The following is a 24,933-nucleotide window of genomic DNA, read 5'->3' as shown; positions in this document are numbered from 1 at the left end:
CAATATGCATCTCAAATTGTTCCTCAGATGACGGATGAACCATATGCGAACCACACACTCCATCAGGAGTCGATCCTCTCGATTTAAGTTCTAGATTTGGATTCACTTAAGATTGCGATGAGTCTGTGGATAAAGAGAAGGCTTTGATGTCATTACATATACTCACGAGCTCATGTCTCATGTATGTAGTTCTGTCTGGTTCTTGGTTTCCATCAAGATGATCACCCTCCTCAATCTAACTTTCCTGCATCCGCCATTAGGTGTATCATAGGATTGGATATCCAATCTTGCACCAGAAAAGCACTTGGGCAGATGGTTTAAGCACCTTGTTGACTTAAGGTCTCCAAATGTCCTTTAGGAGAAATTAATGTAGGAAAAAATGTTTTAAGCTATGATTTTGATTGCGCCATTGATGGCGTATGGTGCATCACTTCAACTAGGCCAAACCACTAGTGTGAATCATTTGAGTTACTCACGAACAATTTAAGCTGCATGACTATGTGATTGGTAATTGCTGACGTGAACGTTGATCGTTGGCACAGCTAGTATTGATGTAATAAGTTTTGCAATTTTTAAAAATTTTCCGAATTTTTTCTTTTTTTTTCTTTCCCATTTTCTCTTTTTTTAGGGAAAAAAAGAAAAAAATTTGTAAAAATTGCCAAGTTAGCACCGTATGTGCCACATAAGATAGCTTTTGTCCACATGAGCGGTTTCCAACCAAAATTAGCTGAATGACTATATTGGCAAATTGTTAAAAGGTTAATGACTAAATTGACCAAATTGAAATCCATACAATAAATTTAAGACTTTTTTAAAATAATTTTTCCTAATAGACTTGAGTGGATTCACAATATGAGGCATTGAGGGCGAAAATAATTTTTCCTAATCGTCCAGATCGTGAGGGTCAAACGCTCACCAGATTTTGTGAGGGCGACACTCGCCTATGGCCGATAAGTGGCTAACCATAATTGAGTATCGGCCACAGGCCAAAGGGAAAGAAAAGAAAAAAAAAAGGAAACAAAAAGTATAAAAAATTGCAAAGTTTATCCATGTCAGTGTCGGCCATGCCACGTAGGATGGCCAACGTTCACGTTAGCGATTTTCTACCAAAATTGGTCAGAAGGACTAAATTGGCAAGTTGTCAAAAGGTTTAGAACTGAATAGGCAAATAATTAAAATGTCTAGGACTAAATTGACACAATTAAAATGTTTATGATTAAATTGACAAGTTGTCAAAATGTTTAGAACAAAATTGGCGTAAGTGAGAGATTTATGATTGAATTGGCCGCGTGCAATAGGTTTGTGACTTTTTTGGATAATTTTCCCCAACTTCAGCATAAGATCGTTTTTTGACAGTTTAGTTTATAAGTTGAGTTGACGCTGGGCATCAAGTATTTATAGTAAAAGCTTTTTGTTATAGCTCAGAGATAAAGCGTGAAGAATGTCGAGTAGTCATCACTTGTCGAACGAGTCGGTTATTGCCTATTTATATTGTGATATACAATGAAAAATTACAATGACGTGCCTTCACCGATGCTTGAGTTATGTTCGACCATTCGCCTTGGTCATTTTGAGGGGCTCAACGACAACTATATCCATAATTGTCGCACCCACTATCAGCTAGTAACGTAGCATGTGAGAAAAACGGAGCACATTTTGAATTTGAAATTGTCTCAACTCGATCGTCCGAGATCCAGTACATCGCGATGGACACAAAAGATACGAGTAGTTTATTACTATTTGAAAGAGAGACATGGATTCATCAAGCGCTGTTGTTTGGTTCAATTGGTTTGCCAATGGGAAAGATATCCATTTCTCTAACTTGCGGTTGATACTGCGAAGCTGGGTACGGCTTTGCACTTTGGATTGATGTTAGTTTCTTCATGTCTAGAGACACTTCTTGTTGGTTGTTCCTCTCATTTGTCTCTGCTATTTTCTTGTTTCTATCTTTGTACATCATGTAGAGGAGCATTTGAATGATGCCAAACAATAATCCCAGTATATTTGGTAGCTGAAACACCCAATTGAACCCCATTTTAATTTCAAAGTCAGCCCAAAACGAGAGAGAGAGAGAGAGAGAGAGAGAGAGAGAGAGAGAGAGAGAGAGAGAGAGAGAGAGAGAGAGAGAGAGAGAGAGAGAGAGAGAGAGAGAGAGAGAGAGAGAGAGAGAGAGAGGTGCCGTGTGTGTGAAAAGATAATAAAAAAGTAAATGACACGCTCCGTTGACAGACGGATAGATAATGTCGATCATAATATAAATGAACGGAGGATGGATTCAAATTTTATAGTTTTTCCTAGTATAGGTTTAAGACTATTGATTGAGCTCTTGTTGACGCGCCTATTAATTAAATGGGCATGATTGAAGTAAGAAAAAAGAGAATTCAACTTAACATGTTTAGGAGAAATCTCAGGAACGATGACCGTAGAAAAAAGATTCACATTTGCACTGCAAGGTTTACTGGTGCATCATGTGAGCTTGGAAATCTGCGTCAAATTTGCGAATCTGGCCTTGTATCAGAAACCACTACAAACTTGCATAAACAATGACAAGCATTAGAGTTGAATGCTTGAGAGAGCTAAATGGTACTTACAGCAATGAGCATGTCATTGACGAAGAGTCCATACAAGAACCAGGTGGCGGCACAGAGGGCGTGCAAGAAGGACGGAGTGAACGGCATGAACTCCACACTTTTGGTCTTTATCACCCTCCTCTGCACAAAACAGAAAATTACACGGTCAAAATTGAAAACCTCCTGTTTCAGACTGGTTTTGTTGTTATAGCATAAGCAAAGAACTGCATCTCTACAATAATTGAATGACATGAAGGGATACCATGCTGCTCAAAGGCGCGGCGAACACTGCGAGACTGAAGGCCACGCAGATCCAACCGACGGCATTGACGCGATGCTGACCCTTGAGAAGCAAGATGGTCAGCGCCATCGTCACTCCAAAACCTCCTACATTGAACAGCAGCATCAACTTCGCTGTGTACATCTGCAGATTGATGATTCACACAGATTTCCTTTAGATTTAGTTCTCAATTAAGAAAAATTGTAAATCTTTTTATTTTTAATCCCCGTCACATAAATTTCCTAAGAATTGTTTTTCTTTTTTTCCTTTTGCATATCTTCTTAAATGTAGGAATTACTAAATTTTGATGAAGGGCTAACATGTGAGGTTATTAAAAAGCTTTAGCTATTCAGCAGAAAAGTGAAAATACAAATATCACGCCAGAATCAATGTGAATACCCATCAAGACAATCTCGATCTTGCTTGTAAATACAAAATAGGTAACAAGTTGAGACCATAGTCTTTTTCCCCTCTAAAAACTGTTGGGATTTTGTTACCAAAATCCCATAGAATTGAATGAGAAGTGTGTGGGTGAAAGTGTCCCACATAGGGTAGAAGAGAGATGGGAGATGAGTTCAAATAGTTGAGCCTCACAAATGGGTTTGGGCCCCAAGGGGTACCCCACTTTTGTGGAAGAGAGAGGACCTGTCCGCGCGCGCGCCGCCGTCCGGCCGGTTCGGTTCGGGGTCCACTCTCTATCGGTTTTTTATTTTTATTTTTCGAACAGACACACCGTTTAGAAATTATTTATTTATTTATTTATTTTGGACAAACAAACATGTCTGTTCGCCGTGAGGTTCGGTTCGCCCGAACGAAAACCGAAGCCCTTTCGCGCCTATTCACGAACCAAACCGGTTCAAGGCTCGGCTCGTGACTGTTCACGTAGAACCGAACGTTTTTGTTCGGTTGGTGACTCTTCAGTTTCATCCTTATATATCCGAAATTCCTTGGTGACTATTCATTTTACACATGACCAAGCGAAGTATAAAGTCAAAACCGAATTGAACATTTCGGTAGACTCTTGGCATTTTCATATTTTCACGGCATTCTGCTGCACTCTCATTCTTCATCGTCGTCATCTTTTGTGCGATTATTCTGCGAACTTGCGTTCGAAGATTTCCTTTGAAGAAGTACCGCTTCATAGGAAAGGCGATCCATTCTATCCTGGGAGGCAATTGTTCAGCGACCTTTGGGTACCGGTAGAGGGGACAAATTGTCTTAAGGACACAACGTGAATTCGTTCGGCTCGGATCAATCGTCTAATTCGGATCACTCATTTCAGGTTTGTCAAACAACTTTACTTTATATGCACATACAAACACGTGAATATTGGACAACAAAAACAGCTTTGAAAGCCTGTCACGATTTGCTTAGACACTCCAATTCGCAAACCAATGAACAACACACGGTTAAAATAACAAAGGAACAGTAGTTTGCTACATTTTGAAGCTCTAAAGCAGTGAGAGAGAGAAAACCTTCTCTTTGGTGGAGGCATAGATCAAGAAGAGGACAAGATAGGCGAGTTCAATTACGATTCCAATGGCGTTGATGGTGATGATCATAGTGGCATTAGTCTTGAGGACTCCATAGTACAGGAGCAACGACGCACTCAAAAGTGCCACCACATATGGTATCGATTGATACCCGTCCGACGATTTCTGCTTGTAGATTGTGTCAAATGTCGGGCTGCCAAAAACAAGAAGATAAAAGGTACTTCACTAATAATGCTTCGCGAAAAAGCTTCCAAATTCATACTGAGAGACTTGTGATGGTCAAATGATCGAGACGGGCATAGGAGTTATGTGCACAATGAAAAGTTGGAGGAGGTCTTACATTGGTGCCAAGAACACCAAAAAGGACACGATGTTGCCTGTATAGATTCCAGAGAAAAGGAGAGATGAGAAATGTTAGAATAGTTCATAGAACTCGAATTCAACAAAGGAAAGTGAGATATTAAAGGGATTACGGATTTGCTAGAGCGATTTCTTGCATGGTTTAATCGATTCCCATGTTCTAAATACGATCCTATTTACAATGTACTCATTTTATGTTTTGACAGGACAAAAATGATAAGGAACTAGAAAAGGTCCGACAAAAAAAATATAACAGAAAAAAGGTTTTATAGGATTGGTATAATCATGCAAACACAACACATAGACATCAATTAGCATCACACGTGTCATGCAATATGATGATTTACGAAACGTTTCTCAAGCTCTCAATTTTAACCTAATGAAGATTAACAAGAATGCTGCTCAGCATGTATGAAGCTCATTTTGAAATTATGAGATAATTATCCAAAAAGTCATAAATCTATTTACGGCGTGCAATTATGTCCTAAACTCTTTAATTTGGAAAAATTTAGTCCGAAACTTTTTGATGATTAGTCGATAAAGTCCTTCTAGACAATTTTGGGCTAAAATGGCTGATATGGACACCGGCCGTCTTTTAAGGCACAACCGGAGCAGACATGTTACGATTATTGCAATTTTTAACAAAAAATCTGAGTTTTTCTATACTTCTCTTTTTTGGGGGTTCACTTTCCATCATATTCTTAATCTCCTTCACTAAAATATGTTTTGATGTGAACAATTTCTAAAAAGGCCGGCCCATGTCCTAAATCTCATCAAATGAAGCCCACTCGCTCAGCAGTTAGCAAGTTGGCAAAGTTTTCCTAGGTCCGCATGCTACCGACATGATTAGATTATATTAAAGTAAATTAAATGTCCATTGTTGTAGATATAAGTATTAAAAGCTCTAATTTAAGTATGATGAGCTGTAATGGTCGACTTTTCTTGCTGCATTCTGATTTAAAAGATTATCATCTAAACAATTACAAAGATTCATGTCGCCGTGTCAGGCAATATCTATGCTGATTTGGGCGCGGTGTTATGTTTTCGGGGGGAAATATCAATGAATATGAATCAATAAAGCCAATGACTTCCCCATTGGGAAACTTCCTCCCTATCAGAGAAGTTTAATGCCCTAATGTATGTGCGTTTTAGGAGGAGCGGTTCCAAGTTCCATACAGGTTCCAAATGGAACCTGAAACTTACTCGTTAGAACAAGTCCCTATTTTTTTGAAACCTGTAACCTACCCTACATAACTCAGAACCTGGAACCTACATTGTCACAGGTTTCAGGGTCGGTTCTAAGATCTATCCAGGTTTTATTTGTATTGTTAATTGAACGATTGCAGTGAATCATCACATTTAATGACCACCACTTGCTGCTACAATCCACTGACCACTACTTATATTTAAACACACGAAGAATATGGAACATTAACAAAATAAAATCTCAGTCATAAAATGGAAGCTCATACTAGTGGTTTTAGATTATATACTTATCATCGGATGCTATGGAATACCTGTTCCAAGTTCTAGATTCTACCTACTTAGAACTTGGAATCTGGAACCTACCCATCAAAATAGGTTCCCCAATTTTCGGAACCTAGAATCTATCGTGCATATCCTAGAACCTGGAACCAGTTCTCACTGGTCTGATTATTAGGTTTCAGGTTCTACCTTGGAACCATACTGACCCCTACGTTTGAGTCATATGCCGATTACTCTTTGGCGCAAAACAGGGGAATGTTTAACCCAACACAAGTTACCCAATCAAGTAAATAACTTTTTCTAATCAAGTAAAAACAAATAAGAGCCTCAACGAAATGTATTTACTCAATATTACCACTAATGTGGTTAGCCCCTAATGATTGATATGTCGCACATTATTCACGAGACAACGAATTCAATTCGTGTAGCGAGTGAATTCCTAAACAGCTCATGTTGCCTAATCATGGCACGATTTGTGTTGAGATGGTTCCTGACCGCTAGCCTCTTGATGGGCTGTAATGTAATGGTGAGCTCGCCATCCTCGAACATTCGGCGGATGATGCATAGTAGTTATATGACACAAACTGCGTAGGGGAGGTGAGAGTCTAATGATAACGCTCGGAGATGGCTGCTAAAGTCCATCGCCCTCCCCACCCTTACACAAATCAAAAAAGAAAAGAAATTTTTTTTTTTACTATGGTGGAAGCAGTCAAATCTTCTTTCGCTAATTATAAGTTTAGGATATGGTAAAACTTCTTGGGAGGAAACGAAAACTTAGTCAAACAAAATAGCAATTTCAAATAAAGAAGGCAAGTTGAGGATTGGAACGAGAGACGTTAGGTAAGCTAAACAAGCGTGATGGATGGACACAAGTTTGCTGTAAATGTTTTTTAATATATCTGGCATGTATGAGACGATCTGGTGCTCTCTCGTTGGATCTTTGACAATTGTCACGAGGTAATGATCTTCCCATAGAATTAGATATCTCCAAAGGGGCCTAAAGTAAATGGGAAAACGATCTTGATATGTGTGTGTATATATATTCTATTCGGTATTTTGCATCTCTTTGCTTATGGCAATATGAATGAGTTATGCACATAGTGGATGCCATAGACGGTCCAAACCATAGACATATAAACCATTTATTGTCTAGGACCTTTATGTGTATACATATACATATCCATGTAAATCATATCTATTTTGTATGTCAACATACCAAATCTCTTGATTCATCAAGATATCTCCACTTCAGATGACTTCTCGAATTATATCAATAATTTCTTTAATATAATAATGCTTTTTTTTTGGGTTGAAATTCAATATAATAATATTGGGCGGTTGAAACCTCGAGAAAATGATCGTTGTCGATTACAATTACAAGCCAGCCTTGTGGTTACAAAGGAAGACGCAACCAAGAAAATGATCATTATATGGTTTTGTGTGGCCGAGTGCCGGAGGCGTGGGGAGCAGTTGACTCCGCGTACACACCCACCCCACTCTCCAGCACCAATCAGCTGAAAACGAGGCCCGACTTCGTTGAAGCTGCTGTAGCTTTGATACTACTTAACCACCAGTGAGGTGCTCGGGGAAATGCAAACGGGTCCATATCTTTTCCTCTTCTTAGCTGCAATAAGAATCGATTCTTCAATCACTTAATAAAAAAATTAAGATGGTAAAAAATAGATTTGCGGAAATGGGCCGTAAATCTATTTCTTAACCCGTATTTAATGCCCTAAGTTGTTATATGCATTATTTATAATATTTAGTAAATGGGTCATCATTGGGTTTAAAATGGTAAAACTCAATATAATATGAATGTTAAATGGGTTCACAGTTTACTTACACTCAACCGATTTGTATGACTTTTTCTTCACTCTCTTTCTCGCACTTGCTCACTCTGTGCTCTCCCCTCAGTTTAGGTACGAGTAATATGGGTCGGATTGGATATGAGTCGGGTCGGGTTGGATCGGGTATGAATCACTAGATTTGAATTGTATGAAAATGAATCAATTTGGGTCGGAAAATTTTCTACTTGACCCACTCATTTGACGGATTTAATAAAGAATCACGGAAATTTAAAATTTGTTTGGTATAAACATAATTTTTAACAGGCTTTCGTAAAAAATTTCATTGCGTCATTAATTGGTCCTTTCACACTTTCAAATTTGGGTAAAAGCCACTAAAAATCTCAAATTATGCTCATTATAACACATTTATCCTAAACTTTTTTTCTGTCACAAAAAATCTTAAACTTATACCTATTTGACACATTTACCCTCCGTCAATGAGGTTCGTTAAAAATCTGCCTGCATTAACACCAGAATGCAAACGTTGTTGACATGGAGCTCAGGTGACTTAAGTGAAATAACAACGATATTGTTTTGACTGAAAAATCATCTGACGAAATCTTGATGGAGGGTAGATGTATTACATAGGTACATGTTTGAGGATTTTTATGTCACAAAAAAAAAGTTGAGGATAAACGTGTCACAATGAAAATAGTTTGAAGTTTTTGATATCAAAAAAATAAAATTTAAGATAAATTTGTCATAGTGGGCATAATTTAAAAAATTTTGTGGCTTTTTCCGTTTACATTCCTTTAGTCCACGTCCTGAACGCTTTGCGACGGAGTGGTGTGATGTAGCTAGCAAGGATCACCTAGAGGGGGGGTGAATAGGTGATCTTAAACAATTTTTGATAATTTATGTGGAAACAAAATAAATCACAGTAGAGTCTGAATAAAATTCAGATTCAAGACATATTATAAAGACGGTGCTCTTGATGTGCAGAATGTAAAGTAAGAGATAATGGATAGAGAATCTGCACACAAGTTTATAGTGGTTCGGCTTATAGCAAGCCTACGTCTACTCTCCCACGCTTATAGCCTACCGGCTGGATTTCACTATGTAATCAAGAGGAATTACAACTTCTGAGTGTTAACACTCTTGTGTATGATAGGACTCTCTATCTCACACAATCACTCTTACAAAGTGTCCCTCAAGATCTTAATGTTTTGCTCAGAATGACAAGAGAAATGATTGGAGTATGCTCAGACTTTGGACTTGTTGATTCTTGATTCTATACTTCCTTCTGCTGCTCGTTGATCCTCTTAAATACTCCTCTACTAGCCGTTGGACAGCTTTCAGAGGATCATCTTCCAATCTTCACCTTCGACAGATTTGTATAATAAGGATTGAGTAGCCATTTGATGACAGATTCTGAATCCCGCTGATTCTGGTCGCCCATACAATCAGAATATTGGTTTCCATAAGTAGAGCTTTGTCCGTTGTAATGCATTATTATCGTGATGTTTGATTGTCAATCACTTTGATTGAGATTGAGACAATCAGAACATTCCTTCTGTGAAATTCATGCCAGATCACTAGCTGTTGTGTTACGTTCTGAATTCTGCGTCTGAAGAAATTCTAAGTCTGCATCTGAAGAACTTCTGCGTCTGCGTCTGAAGAATTTCTTCGTCTGCATCTGCATTTGAATAACTTCTGCGTCTGAATCTCAGAACCTAGATTATGTGGGTCTTCAAAAACATACTTGATAGTTTGTAAAGTCTGAATAACTTTCTTCTGAGCTTCCAGAATATACAGACCTGGAATAAATTTGTTCAGAATAAGTATCAGATTTACAATAACATAGAAGGTTTTGTCAACTTCAAAATCAATAGGAGTTTTCCTCAACAATCTCCCCCTTTTTGATGGTGACAAAACTTTCTTGCAGATTGAATTATTTTGAAAATAAATAAACATATTAAGTTCCTGAAACACAGATTGGAAGAGCAAACTCTGTTGATATCAATGTCTTTCTTCCTTTGAATATAACCTGCAAATCTGCACATAATTTCTCCCCCTTTTTGTCATCAGCAAAAAGATAATAATAGAGAGAATAAGGCACCGAGATTTAACTAATCAACCAGTCTAACAATAAGTATGAGATATATTACAGACCAATTGAAAGAAAAAAAATGTGGAGAGAAATGTTGAAAAACATGCTATTTTTTAGGAGTATGAATCAGTTGAAAATTTTTCAATATTGAGACAGCCTCCTCAATCTTCGAACTGCATTGACTTATGGCCTTATCCATGTTGGATGAGCACATAGTAATGGCTTCCTCTAATGCTGCTTTATCTGCTGCTGCCTGAAGTTGTTGAGCCTTGGTGTTTTCCTCAACAATGTTCTGTAGATTCTGCATATGTTGTTCTAGAGCAGCTTGCTTGTCTTTAATCTCAAGCAGAATAGAAAGGATGTTCTGATTTTCGGATGGCTGACCTTGGACATTAGCTTCCTCAGACTGATTGTACCCTGTGGCTGATTCTGGCGGAATCTCCCCCTGAACAGGTGATTGATCTTCAGAAACATGTTCTGCATGAATGGATTCTGAAACCTTGGGATCTGGTTCAGGAACATGTTCTGAGCCTCCTGTTTCAAAGTGTTCAGCTTCTGCTTCATCATTTTCATCATGCAGAAGAATTTTTCGTTTCTTACTGTACACTTTTAGTGGGGTAGGAGAATCAGGCTGCTTGCTGGCTGAACTGGTTCTTTTCCTTTGCTCCTTTACTTTCTCAACTTTCTTGCCAACAGATTTTACCTCTGACTTTTCAGCCTCTTTTCCTTTTACTTTGTCCCTTACATCTTCAAATTTCTTCATTTTGGAGAGCATTCGTTCTCCAACAAACATAAGAGGTAGCATGGTTTCACGCAACTCACCAGGAATAGATATATTGAGAAACATGAAGATACGAGTGATTAATGCTCCATATGGCAGATGACCCTTATCCTTCTGTAATGCTCTGTACATATGGAATATGATGAGGTGAGGGAGAGAGAAGGATTGACCTTTCAAGATAGCCCAAATGAGCTTTATCTCTGATTTTGATAGGTCAGTTTTTGAGGCATCTTTTGGCTTCAAACAGTTGATTATGATCTTATGCAAGATCACAGATCGTCTGGATAAGTCAGAATAGGAGAGATGGCGCTTTGATCCTTGAGCAAAGTGTGGATTTTCAGAAGCCACCTGAGAAGCTTTTTCAAGATTCACTGCTAACGGAGTAAAATTGGAGTGTGTGGCTCCAATTATCCTTGCCAACTCATGTGCTTTTAAATCAACATTCTTGTCACCAACAGTAAACTGAATCCAATTTGGTGACAGAATTAAAAGATTGGAATAAAAGTAGGCAGTTAATTCAGCATAAGTATTGACAGATTGAAGGCAAAATTCATAAATCCCTAACTTCTCAAACAGGTGCTGTACAGAAATGCCAGCCTTCTCCAAGAATTCGAAATCCACAGTCCTATTGTTCATTACTCCTCTAGCAAGTAACAACTTGTAGTACATGTGATGCGCAGTGCTTCTGAACAAACTTCATGAACCGATTTCTTTTCAGAAGGAGTTGAAGCTTCTCCAACCTTTTCTTTGCCCTTTCTGGAGGAAGTCTCTTGTGGGGTAGAACGGGTTGGAACTTTGTCAGTTTTACAACAAAACTCAGAGTAAGTTTCAGCAAGATGTTCTTCAGAGAGTAAATTATTGTCTTTAAGACAGTCACGCAGAACCGATTCAGAGGCATTGCTTCTCTTTAATCGCTGATAAGCTTTCCATACAAGCTTGATACTGCGAAAACGAAAAGTTGTTTTACCGGATGATTTTGGTGGCGACGATCGCTGAGGAGGTGTCGCTTCAGAAAGGTCTTCAGGATAGTCGGATTCTGAGTCTAAAACTTTCAAATATTCCGCCGATGCAGTAGACTTTGAGTCTTGATTGAGAATACGGGACGATCTTCTACGGGCCACCATCTTGACCGGCATTATGACACTTTTGGAGATGAAAGTTTCGATCTTTGGAGGAAGAAGAGGAGAGTCTCTGAATATCGGAAGGGTTTTGAGAGTAAAAGATCGTACTGATAGGGTTTTGAAGAGAATGACGGGTTTAAAAAAAAAAAGGAGGTGGATAAGTTTTGGAAGGAAAAGTTATTTTTAGAAAATGAAAAGATATCTCAGCCAAGTAGGAAGAAAATATACTTTATGAAGCTTAATCAAACGTGATGATATCATAACAATATATTAAGCACAATTTATCAGATAAATTAGAATACATACCTGATTTGCTTCCAAAAGTAATGATTATAAAAATATCCTGCCAAAAATATACCCGCCAAAAATTTGAATAAGGAACGTACCTTTCTTTTGTGAGTCTGAAAAATGTTCAGACTGAGAATACATGAGTCTGAAAAATTCCTGTCTATCAAACACTTCAAGAAAATGGATAAGTGATGCACAGTTTGTCTCTTATGAATTCAAATGAAGATTTATCAAGAGGTTTTGTAAATATATCAGCTAATTGATTCTTAGAATCAATGAATTGAATATTCACATCACCATTTTGAACATGATCTCGAATAAAGTGATGCTTAATTTCAATATGCTTAGCTCGAGAATGAAGAATTGGGTTCTTTGTCAAATTGATTGCACTTGTGTTGTCACATTTGATTGCAACACTTGATTCTTCAATATCAAAGTCTTGTAATTGCTGTTTCATCCACAGAATCTGTGCACAGCAACTTCCCAATGCTACATATTCTGCTTCTGCTGTAGAAAGTGCAACTGTATTTTGCTTCTTTGAGTACCAGGATACCAACATATTCCTAAGCAGTTGACATGTACCTGAAGTACTTTTCCTGTCCACTTTGCATCCAGCTAAATCAGCATCAGAATATCCAGTAAGAGTAAAATCTGAATCTTTGGAATACCAAAGGCCTAACATTGGATATGTTCCAATGTATTTGATTATTCTCTTTACTGCAGAAAAATGAGATTCCCTTGGATCTGATTGAAATCTTGCACACATGCGGACACTAAATAGAATGTCGAGGTCTAGATGCGAGTTAGATACAATAATGAACCTATCATGCTTCTATATACCTTCGATCAACCTTTTTACCATTTTCATCTTTGTCCAGTTTGGATGAATGAGACATGGGAATGTCTGTTTTCTTGCAATTCTGTAATCCAAACTTCTTGATAATCTCCTTTGCATACTTCTCTTGGCAAATGAATGTACCATCTTTGGTTTGTTTCACTTGAAGGCCAAGAAAGAATGATAATTCTCCCATCATACTCATCTCGAACTCGTTCTGCATATTTTTTGAGAATTCCTTGCAAAGCAATTCGTTAGAGGATCCAAAGATTATATCATCAACATAAATTTGAACAAGTAGGAAATCCTTACCCTTTCTCTTAACAAATAAAGTTGTATCAACCTTACCTTTGGTGAAGCCATTTTGCAGAAGGAAGTTACTTAACCTTTCGTACCAAGCTCTGGGTGCTTGTTTCAGACCGTAAAGAGCCTTCTTGAGTCTGTAGACATAATCAGTCTTTCTAGGTTCTTCGAACCTAAGTGGTTGTTCCACATATACTTCTTCTTTGATATATCCATTCAGAAAGGCATTTTTCACGTCCATCTGAAACAATTTAAAGTTATGGAAACAAGCATAAGCTAATAGTAGTCGAATGGCTTCTAACCTTGCAACTGGTGCATATGTTTCATCATAATCTATGCCTTCTTCTTGAGAATAGCCTTTTGCAACCAGTCTTGCTTTGTTTCTTGTAACTTTCCCTTTGTCATCCAGTTTATTTCTGAATACCCATTTTGTTCCAATGATTGGATAATTTTTGGGTCTTGGCACAAGCTCCCAAACTTTATTGATTCCGAATCGCTGAAGTTCCTCCCGCATAGCATCGATCCAGCTTTCATCCATTAAAGCTTCACCAACTTCTTTTGGTTCTATTTCTGATATCAATGCCAAGTTGCTGATATTCTCTTTGTGTTTGGATCTTGTCTTAATGCCATCTTCTATTTCTCCAATGATGAGGTTCTTCGGATGACTGGATTTATGTTTCCAGCTTTTGTCAAATCTTTCCTTCTGAAAATCTGCAGACTCTGAACTTTCTGGTTGAGTCTGTATTGTATCTTCTTTTCCTTCTTTTCCTTCTGATACTGATTGTTGATGATCTTCTGATAACTCTTGAATGTTGGGAGATGGTTCAGATTTATCTCTGTGAGTCTGAATGTTTTCTTCAAACTTTACATTCATTGATTCTTCCACGGTCTGAGACTTTTTGTTGAAGACTCTATATGCTTTACTTATAGTAGAATATCCAAGGAAGAATCCTTCATCTGCTTTCTCATCAAACTTACCAGTGCGGTCATTTGGATTTTTCAGAATAAAGCATTTACAACCAAATACACGAAAATATGAAATGTTGGGTTTTCTACCTTTGTAAAGCTCATAGGGGGTTTTCTCAAGAATAGGTCTGAGAAAAGCTCATTAATGATATAACATCTTTGTAAAACGCATCGCGAAAATGAAAAGGAATTTTGCTTTCAATCAACGAGTTCTTGCCATTTCTTGCAAAGAACGATTTTTCCTCTCCACAACGCCATTTTGTTCTGGTGTATAAGGAGTAGAAAAATTGTGTTGAAAGCCATTTTCCTCACAAAAATCTGAAAAACTTTGATTTTTAAATTCTCCCCCATCATCAGTTTTAATGCTGGAAATGGAATAGCCCTTTTCATTCTGAATTCTTTTTGCAAATTTTGAAAAATATGAAAATGCTTCATTTTTGTGAGCAAGGAAAAATACCCAAGTAAATCTTGTGAAGTCATCAACAATAACTAAACAATATTTCTTACCACCAATACTTTGAGTTCTTGTTGGTCCAAATAGATCCATATGAAGAAGCTGCAAAGCACGATTAGTGGAAACATGATGTATAGACTTGAAAGAGCTCCTTACTTGCTTTCTTAGTGTACAAGCATTGCATAACTCTGCTTTCTTGTATTTCAAATCTGGTAGACCTCGAACCAGTTTCTTGTTTGAGATCTTTGAGATTTGTTTCATACTGATATGCCCCAATCTTCTATGCCATAGATCTTCATCTTCTTTGATTGAGATCAAGCAGTGAGTGGAGTTTGAATTGACATTTAGAAGATAGATATTGCCATGTCTTCTTCCTGTAAATGTTTGAGAAGAATCTTTGCTTGTCCCTGAGCATGTATCTTCTTGAAAGTTGATTCTGAAACCTGTATCACATAGTTGGCTTATGCTTATCAGGTTGTAGTTGAGTCCTTTCACCAAAGAGACATCATTGATTGTAAGTCCTCCAATTTCAACTGTTCCTTTGCCAACGATTTTTCCTTTGGTATTTCCTCCAAAGGAAACTTTTCCACCATTCATACTGTGTAGATCAGCGAATATGCTTGGATCTCCTGTCATATGTCTAGAGCATCCACTGTCTAGGTACCACTTCCTTTTTCTCTTTGTGGTAACCTGCAAAAATCACAACATCTCAAGTTTTCTTTGGTACCCAAATTTGTTTGGGTCATTGAGTATTAGTATAAACTGTCTTAACAAAATCTCTTCTAACAGGTCTCTAGACCTTAGGACATCCATTCTCAAAATATTGTGGATCTCCACATTTTGAGCACCTGAGTGCACTTCGGCCAATAGGTTTTACAAAATTCCTTTTGAAATGATTTTTATAAGCTTGTCGAGGAGGTCTTTGTTTTAATCTCTCCTTGACCTTTGGAAAATCAATCAAGCTATCACTTTCCTTCACAAATCCGATACCAGATTTATTGTAGTAAGGAATTTGGATAGAAAGGATATGCTTCAAGGTTTCTGAACCCTTTGAAAACTTGGAAGTAATTTCTGAAACCTGCTTTTTCAAAACCGCATTTTCTTTGGAAAGAAAATCTCGACTTTCCTTGACTTGATGAAATTCTTTTTGAAGAAAATCGATTTTTTCTTTTTGTGAAACATCATGTTGCCTAAGTGATGAATTTTCCTTTTTCAAAGAAGAGATACATTTAAGAGCAGTCTTAAATTCAAAGCATAATTTAATTTGATATTTCAATAGGCATATCAGAATGTTTTACCTCAATCTCCACTTTAGGATCAGAATCTAAATCTGAATCTGAGTCTGAGTCTGACTTAGCCATTAGACAGAAATTTGAGATATCTTCGTCACTGTCTTCGCACTCTGTATCACTCCAGGTTTCCGCTTTTAAGGCCTTCTTTGCTTTCTCAAACTTGGTCTTCTTTTTCAGAAGTGGACAATTTGGCTTAATATGTCCACGTTTCTTACAGTGAAAGCATATAACATCCTTTGATCTCTCTGTTTCATCGAAAGACTTCTTCTTCTCAAAAGGTTTCTTACCCTTGAGGTTTCTTCCTTTGATCTTCATTTTCTTATACTTCTTTATAAAGAGAGCTAGTTCATCATCATCAACATCTTCATCTTCAGAATCTGCATCAGAATCAATGTTAGTCTTCAAAGCAATTGACTTATTACCTCTGGATTCATTCTCCTCATTCCGTTTCTCAGTCTCATATGATTGAAGAGTTCCAATTAACTCATTCACTGATAGAGGCTTGATCCTTTGTGTTTCTCGAAGAGATGTTTTGATGTTATCCCACTGATTTGTCAGTCCTCTCAGAAGTTTGTTGACTTTCATTGCATCTGGAACTGGTTGTCCTTGATAAGCAAGACCGTTTACTATATCAGTAAACCTGTCATACAAATCAGCAATTGATTCTCCAGGCTTCATTTTGAAGGATTCATATTGACCAAGCAAAAGATTGATTTGAGTTTCCTTGGCTCGATCTGTTCCTTCATAAGTGACAAGGAGAGTATCCCAGATTTCCTTAGCTGATTCACAAGCAGCAATTTTTTTATATTCAATAGGTGATAAAGCATAATAGAGAGAATAAATTGCTTTGAAATCTAAGGTTTCTCTTTTGGATATCTCAGTTTGAGATAATGGAGAATCTGTTGCTATGCTTGCTTTTGCCTTTTCTTTTGAATCAGAAGATCTTGGATTGACTCCTCTGATGATGACATCCCATTGCATGTGATCAATTGACTTTATGAATGCCTTCATCTTATTCTTCCAGACACTATATTCCTTGCCATCGAAATATGGTGGTCTATTGTTGCTCTGTTCTTCAATGAGCCCTGGAGCACCATAGCTAGCCATATAGATCGTTAGCTCAGAAGTAAGACACTTCAATAAATGAGCAACCTGCTCTGATACCAATTGATGTAGCTAGCAAGGATCACCTAGAGGGGGGTGAATAGGTGATCTTAAACAATTTTTGATAATTTATGCGGAAACAAAATAAATCACAGTAGAGTCTGAATAAAATTCAGATTCAAGACAGATTATAAAGACGGTGCTCTTGATGTGCAGAATGTAAAGTAAGAGATAAGGGATAGAGAATCTGCACACAAGTTTATAGTGGTTCGGCTTATAGCAAACCTACGTCTACTTTCCCACGCTTACAGCCTACCGGCTGGATTTCACTATGTAATCAAGAGGAATTACAACTTCTGAGTGTTAACACTCATGTGTATGATAGGACTCTTTTTCTCACATAATCACTCTTACAAAGTATCCCTCAAGATCTTAATGTTTTGCTCAGAATGACAAGAGAAATGATTGGAGTATGCTCAGACTTTGGACTTGTTGATTTTTGATTCTGTACTTCCTTCTGCTACTCGTTGATCCTCTTAAATACTCCTCTACTAGCCATTGGACAGCTTTCAGACGATCATCTTCCAATCTTCACTTTGGACAGATTTGTATAATAAGGATTGAGTAGCCGTTGGATGACAGATTCTGAATCCCGCTGATTCTGGTCGCCCATACAATCAAAATCTTGATTTCCATAAGTAGAGCTTTGTCCGTTGTAATGCATTCTTGTCGTGATGTTTGATTGTCAATCACTTTGATTGAGATTGAGACAATCGAACATTCCTTCTGTGAAATCCATGCCGGATCACTAGCTTGTTGTGTTACGTTCGAGTGCAACGTCGAAGAAATTCTGCGTCTGCATCTGAAGAACTTCTGCGTCTGCGTCTGAAGAATTTCTGCGTCTGATTAATTTCTTCATCTGCATCTGCATTTGAATAACTTCTGCGTCTGAATCTCAGAACCTAGATTATGTGGGTCTTCAAAAACATACTTGACAGTTTGTAAAGTCTGAATAACTTTCTTCTGAGCTTCCAGAATATACAGACCTGGAATAAATTTGTTCAGAATAAGTATCAGATTTACAATAACATAGAAGGTTTTGTCAACTTCAAAATCAATAGGAGTTTTCCTCAACATGGTGAAGAGCATAGAATGTTCAAGTAGTTATCTTTAGCTTGATGGATACGTTGAGTAATGAGGACACACACCGCTCAAGAATCATAGCCATCGCCATCCCCATACTAAAGAATCAAAACCTTAACGAGTCATAATCAACAAGAAGAACAAATTCTTTTTTTTTTCAGACCTTAAAAAAAAAAACCACAAGACCTCGGCGGTTAATTCGAAAATATTAAACAGAAATAGAGATTAAAGAATTTGAAAAAATTAAAGTATTATTAGCAAACCTCCGTGTTAGGTCCGCATCTTGAGGAGTCCTGGAAGGTTGGTCTCGTGAAACAATTTGCAAGTCATAAAGCTCTCCTTTTGCCTCTCCCTATGCACTCGCCTACCTGCCCCCCTCCAATTTTTTGCCTTTCCTTTTTCCTATACTTTCTTCCATTTCCATCCTTTCTCTTCGATGGCAATGAGAAATGAAGATTAATTTTTTTTTGTCCGTCTTACTTTAACCCTCAATTCACTCTGAAACTTTTGCCTTGTCTTCCTTACAGAATGTGAGAGTTAAAATTCACATTTGAAACTAAACATCTCCGCCCCTAATCCCCCCCTGAAAGTATGAGTGGAAAGGGTAGCCACTGGGGCAAGCCCCTGTGGTTAACATTCATGTTTCGAACTACGGATTAAAGTGGAGAAATTATTTGGCTTGGTTCGTTTCAACGCGCATGTGATATTTCAAGCCATGGACGTGAGTGACGACGGCTTGTTCGGTGCCAATGGCCATGAACGACGGCCAGATTTGAAGAGCCGGCTGAGACGTCGCTTGAATGCGGTGGCCAATGGTCATGGAAGACGGCCAAATCTAGAGGGAAATGTGGGTGAAGAAGGAAGAAGAGAAGAAATTGTTATCTTTTCACTCAAACTTAGCGGATACATGTTAATATATTATTAGACACAAGTAAAAAATCGCAAGTCGAGTCAGCAATTAACGCAGCGCTTTGTAACCACCTCGTGTTTTCTCCTCGTTATTAAAACCTAAGAATTCGGCTCCATGTGCCATTTCGCATCTGATTGCGGTCGCACACGCCAGGTCCTAATCACGACCTTTCGACACATCCATATCTATCTAGTTTCAGATGTCGGCACTAAGTTAAAATGCTGACGTATCTGGACATCCGAATAGAGAATTTGGAATCGTTCTCCCTTTTTTTAAAGTTGACTGCTTTTTCAATCATTTTCTATGACATCATGTCCCATTCAATGTTGTTGTTTCTCATTCACGGAAACATGGCGATTCGTCTTTTCCCTTTCCTCTGTTGTTTTTTTTTTTAAATTCCTTTTCATTGGGAGATGCCTTTTTCTACGCTAGCAATTTTTTTTTGTAGGAACTTTTCTGAAAAATTAAGCTTTGTTAGTTTGTCTACTTTTAGTGGCTTCTACAAGTACATCTCCATTAGGATGTCATTATTTAAAGATGGGCTTTCTCTATGTTTCGTCTACTATAGATTTAAGTCGCATGCCAATTAAAATTGCGAATCAAATGGTTGCAAACCCATTCATTACTTGACTTATTTATTAACTCGTTTCTCTTTCAGTTAATCTCACTTACCATAATCAGTAAGTCCATTGATCAATGAGTGTGGTGTAGTGCAAAAAAAATTCTCATGTGTTTCTTGTCATTCCATTTGATCACTGACTTCTTATCATTTTTGGATTTGGCTTTGGCCTGGAAAAATTTGATACTTTGTCGCTTTGATCGCTTCATAGCTTGTTGGAAGATGGTCTGTCACGATGCATCGATCCACCATCGCACTCGATCAAACCAAAAGCTCTCTTGTCCCTGCACTGCCACAACGTCAGAAGTATTTCACCTCAGGGTGGTTTGTGTGGTATGTAAATACACCAAGCTCACAGATGCACAATAATAGCGACTACATACAAAATCTTACGAAAAATCTCATGTCCAATTTTAATAAAGAACACACACAATGCCAGTAGTATTTGTCAAAAGATACTGATCTATACAGAGCAGGCTTGATCGTTCTGTTTACACAGAAGATAAGAGATATAGTATTGAACCAGAGTGAAAAATGCGACTTCAATGTCGGTGTGGGTACACCAAAAGCAAAAAATGGGGAGTGAGGGAACACATGTTGGAGAAGGAGAGCTCGTGCAGAAACATTCGAGGGACAAGAAGAGACTTTGCACGTGCCCTGCTTCTCCAGCAGGAGCTCCTCCACTCGCTGGAACGTTGTCTGATCCTGATCTTCTGTTTTGCGTTCGAGTATGAGAGTGAAGTAAAGTAAAGTGAACAACCGCTCTCAATCGAAGGGATAAGGGAGATCTGGAAAGGAAAGTGTGTCAAGAGGGAGATTATTTTTGCCAAATCCAAACCTACCATAAACTGTCGAATATAGTAGGAGTTTAAAGTACAAATTATGGACGGTGTCTCGTTCCTTCGATGAAAATATCAGCCATACGAATCCCGCCATGCCCTTTCCTGCCATTACGCAGCCATCTATCTTGTGCTCTCCTATTAACCCCCTTGATGCAATATAGTATAAGTAAAATGCAAAAAACAAAAGAGAGTCACACTCCATAGTTTCTAAGACCCCAACTGTCTGGGTGATTATTTGCTTGCTTTTGACTTGCTAGAGAGACATGGAATCATCAAACATTGTTGTTTGGTTCGATTGGTTTTCCACTGGGAAAGATATCAATTTCTGTGACATGTGCTTGGTGCTGTGAAGTTGGGTACAGCTTTGCACTTTGGATTGGAGTCAGCCTCGCCATGTCTAGAGTCGCTTCTTGTTGGTTGTTCCCCTTATTTGTCTCTGCCATTTCCTTGTTCCCATCTTTGTATATCAAGTAGAGGATCATTTGAGTGATGCCAAGCAATAATCCCAGTATATTTGGTATCTGAAACACCCAATTGAACCCCCATTTTAATTTCCAAGTTAGCTAAAGACTAGGGGTGAGCAACTTGGACCGCCCAAACCGGAACCGGACCGGACCGGACCGGACCAGACCGACGGATTTGGTCCGGTTCTCAGGACTATCGGTCCGGTTCCCGGTTCCTAAAAGCGGAACCGGTTTCCGGGCGGTCCAGTTCCCGGTTCCAAGGGGGAACCGGACCGGACCGACTATTTAATATATATTTTTGTTATTTTTTTCTTTAAAAAATTAATAAAATATGAACTAAACTCTAAGTGAACTTTATTATCATAAATTCATTGATAAAAATTAGTAAAATGTAAATTAAACCCTAAGTGAACTTCATTGACAAAAATTAATAAAATGAGAACCAAACCTTAAGTGTTTAACCAAAAAAGAAAATACTAAACTCTAAGTGGTCGGTTCCATTGGACCGGACCGGAACCAGACCGAACCGGCGGTCCAGTCCGGTTCCCAGTCCTAGAACCCACCGGTCCGGTCCGCGGTTCCCAAAATTGGAAACCGGTTCTCTCGGTCCGGTTCCCGGTTCCACCTTGGAACCGGACCGAACCGGGAACCGATCACCCCTACTAAAGACAAATGAGAGAGAGAGAGAGAGAGAGAGAGAGAGAGAGAGAGAGAGAGAGAGAGAGAGAGAGAGAGGTGTTGTATATGTGAAAAGATAAATGAAAAAGTAATGGATGCACTCCAATGACAAATACGAGAATTCAACTTAACATGTTTACGAGAAATCTCAAGAATAATGACTGCAGAAAAAGATTCATATTAGTGGTGCAAGGTTTACTAGTACATCCGTGTGAGTTTGAAAATTTAAGTCGGGCCTATGCGTATCAGGCGTTGCGTGGTTGTACAAAAAATCACAAGAAAGTTGCATGTACAATGAAAAGCATTAGAATTGAATGATTAAGAGAGCTAAATGGTACTTACAGCAATGAGCATGTCCTTGACGAAGAGTCCATAGAAGAACCAGGTGGCGGCACAGAGGGTGTGCAAGAAGGACATAGTGATTGGCATGAACTCCACACTTTGGGTCTTTATCACCCTCTTCTGCACAAAACACAAAATTACACGGTCAAAATTGGAAAACTCTTGTTTTAGACTTGTTTTGTTGTTATAGCTTAAGCAAAGAACTGCATCGCTACAATTATTGAATGACATGAAGGAATACCATGATGCTGAAAGGCGCAACAAACACAGCGAGACTGAACGCCGCACAGATCCATCCGACGGCATTGACACGATGCTGACCCTGGAGAAGCAAGATGGTCAGCACCATCGTCACTCCGAAACTTCCTATGTTGAACAGCAGCATCAACTTCGCTGTATACATCTGCACAGATTGGTGATTTGCACAAGTTTTCTTCAAATTTTGTTGTCAATCGAGAAAAGTTGTAATCTCATAGAAATTTTTCATTTGTATTCCTCCTCACATAACTTTCTTAAGAATTGTTTTCCACTTTTTTCTTTTTCATATCTTCTTAGATATAGGAATTACTTAAATTTTGATGAAGGGTTAACATGTGAGATTGTTGAAAAGCCTATTCCGCGAATAAGTGAAAACACGAACTTCACACCAGAGACATTGTAAATGTTAGGGGTCATTGGTTCTCAAGTGGGTTGGTCTCCGGCCTAGAATCAGGAATTGACCCCTGTGGCTCCAGGTTTCAAAATTTTGGAACCGATAACCGGTTCTCAGTTTTGGTTCCCGGGCAAAATACATCTGTCCGAAACTATATATATTTTTCTTTTTTTAAATGGCTTATTAATCTAATCAAAAAAATTGACAAACAAGATATCTCTCTACTTTTTTGAGTCTTCGTGGGACCAAAGAAACAATTCCCTAAGGAAGTGTGCAGAGAGGGAATTGACACACGCGACTGCGGAAATGTTTTTCTGGGTGTCCCTTTTCCTTTTATTATTAAAACACCCACGCCTCTCTCTCTACTTTCTCTCTACTCTCTCTCATCTGCATCAAGCATCCTACGGTTCCTCCATTGACGAACCTCTTTCATTTCTCCCTTTCACCCTTAGTCTCCACATGGTGAGCTTGACTTTCATCTAGTTTCGTTGTGATGGTGACTTTGTGAGACTATGGTGGTGGCTGCGTGAGAGAGGGAGGTGAGAGCGTCAAGTGCAAGAAAGGAGGTGAGAAGCTGAGGTCTAAAAGAAAGAGAAAGAGCTCTAATCTTAATTTAGGGTTACCTCTGGCCGGTTTCGTCGATTCAGTCCATCGGTCTGGTTTTGTCCGGTTCCGCACAAGGAACCGGGAACCAGACCAGTTCCCCCGGGAATCATCCAAAACTGGCCAGTTCGGTCCGGTCCGGTTTCCGAATTAGACCGGACCGATGCACGCCCCTAGTAAATACCCATCAAGACAATCTCGATCTTGCTTGCAAATACAAAATAGGAAACTAATTGAGACGATGGTTTTTCCCCTCTAGATCCAGCTTTGAGAACCTATCATGATTTGATTAAACACTAAAATTTTCAAACTAATGAACAACTCATGGTTAAGATAACAAAAGTATAGTTTGCTACATTTTTAAGAACAAAAGCAGTAAGAGAGAGAGACCTTCTCCTTGGTGGAGGCATAGATCAAGAAGAGAACAAGATAGGCGTATTCAATTACGATTCCGCTGGCGTTGATGATGATGATCATAGTGGCATTAGTCTTGAGGATTCCATAGTACAAAAGCAACGATGCACTCAAAAGGGCCACCACATATGGTATCGACTGATGGCCATCCGACGACTTCTTCTTGTAGATTGTGTAAAATGTCGGGCTGCCAAAAACAAAAAAGAAAAACAAGAAGAAAAAGGTATTTCACTAATAATGTTTTCACGAAAAAGTTTCCAAATTCATACCGAGGAACTTATAATGGTCAAATGATCGGGACGGGTATAGAAGTTATGTGCAAAATGAAGAGTTGGAGGAGGTCTTACATTGGTGCCAAGAACACCAAAAAGGACATGATGTTGCCTACATAGATTCCAGAGAAAAAGGAGAGATGAGAAATGCAAAAATAGTTCATACATCTCAAAATGAGAGTTCATAGCACTCAATAAAGAAAAATGAGTTATTAAAGTGATTGCTACCATGAATTAATTAATTCCCTTGTTCTAGAGATGATCTTATCCGTCGGATTTTATATGCCCACATGAGACCTTACCTCACCATATATTCATCTATATACATGGACGTGTGTCATGCGGTGTCAACTATACATGGGAAACGTTTCTCTAACTCTCAATTTTAACCTAATGAAGATTGATAAGGATGCTGCTCATCACGAATGAAGCTCAAAATTATTCGAGTGTACCTAAGAGACCAAATAAGAAAGCCAGATGTTGAGCATTCGAGAACGCCATATGATCTTGAAGAGAGGTATTTATTTGCTTGTGCCCTGCTTGTCCAGGGGGAGCTTAACCACTCGCTTGGATCTTCAGCTATTGTTGTGAAGTGAAATGAAGTGAAGGACATGTCCATGCATTTATAGGAGAGAGAGAGAGAGAGAGAGAGAGAGAGAGAGAGAGAGAGAGAGAGAGAGAGAGAGAGAGAGAGAGAGAGAGAGAGAGAGAGAGAGAGAGAGAGAGAGAGAGAGAGAGAGAGAGAGAGAGAGAGAGAGAGAGAGA

The 24,933-nt window shown here is 38.5% G+C and overlaps 2 protein-coding genes across 2 annotated transcripts; both read right to left on the bottom strand.

Annotated features, from left to right (window-relative positions):
• Window positions 1-1,762: 1,762 nt before the first annotated feature.
• On the bottom strand, window positions 1,763-20,852 carry LOC115694166 (bidirectional sugar transporter SWEET9-like). Its single transcript, XM_030621285.1, has 6 exons — window positions 20,744-20,852; window positions 4,684-4,720; window positions 4,326-4,536; window positions 2,833-2,994; window positions 2,592-2,711; window positions 1,763-2,011 (listed from the first exon to the last, which is right to left on the bottom strand). The coding sequence occupies exons 1-6, from the start codon at window positions 20,850-20,852 to the stop codon at window positions 1,763-1,765; spliced, it is 888 nt and encodes a 295-aa protein (XP_030477145.1).
• Window positions 20,853-21,015: 163 nt separating this feature from the next.
• LOC115694170 (bidirectional sugar transporter NEC1-like) lies at window positions 21,016-24,669 on the bottom strand. The gene is made up of 6 exons (XM_030621289.1): window positions 24,621-24,669; window positions 24,244-24,280; window positions 23,873-24,083; window positions 22,469-22,630; window positions 22,228-22,347; window positions 21,016-21,264 (listed from the first exon to the last, which is right to left on the bottom strand). Exons 1-6 carry the CDS (start codon window positions 24,667-24,669, stop codon window positions 21,016-21,018), a joined length of 828 nt encoding a protein of 275 aa, XP_030477149.1.
• Window positions 24,670-24,933: the final 264 nt, after the last annotated feature.

The sequence above is a fragment of the Syzygium oleosum genome, unplaced genomic scaffold (genome assembly GCF_021117445.2).
Source record: "Syzygium oleosum isolate NSW1041296 unplaced genomic scaffold, Sole_v2.1 Sole_v2.06, whole genome shotgun sequence".
Classification (NCBI taxonomy): Eukaryota; Viridiplantae; Streptophyta; class Magnoliopsida; order Myrtales; family Myrtaceae; genus Syzygium; species Syzygium oleosum.
Note: the sequence above shows the minus strand (reverse complement) of the source record. Positions and strands in the feature narration are given on the sequence as shown.

Bases quoted from the DNA above. Each gene is read 5' to 3' on its own strand.
- LOC115694170 (XM_030621289.1), bottom strand. From the start codon at position 24,669: ATGGCGTTCTCGAATGCTCAACATCTGGCTTTCTTATTTGGTCTCTTA. The intron at 22,631-23,872 runs GTCTCTCTCTCT...CAATCTGTGCAG, and splicing joins ATGCCTCCACCAAGGAGAAG to ATGTATACAGCGAAGTTGAT. The intron at 22,348-22,468 runs GTATTCCTTCAT...TGTTTTGTGCAG, and splicing joins TTGCGCCTTTCAGCATCATG to AAGAGGGTGATAAAGACCCA.
- LOC115694166 (XM_030621285.1), bottom strand. From the start codon at position 20,852: ATGGCAGGAAAGGGCATGGCGGGATTCGTATGGCTGATATTTTCATCG. The intron at 4,721-20,743 runs GTAGGTTTGGAT...GAATCTATACAG, and splicing joins ACTATATTCGACAGTTTATG to GCAACATCGTGTCCTTTTTG. The intron at 2,712-2,832 runs GTATCCCTTCAT...TGTTTTGTGCAG, and splicing joins CCGCGCCTTTGAGCAGCATG to AGGAGGGTGATAAAGACCAA.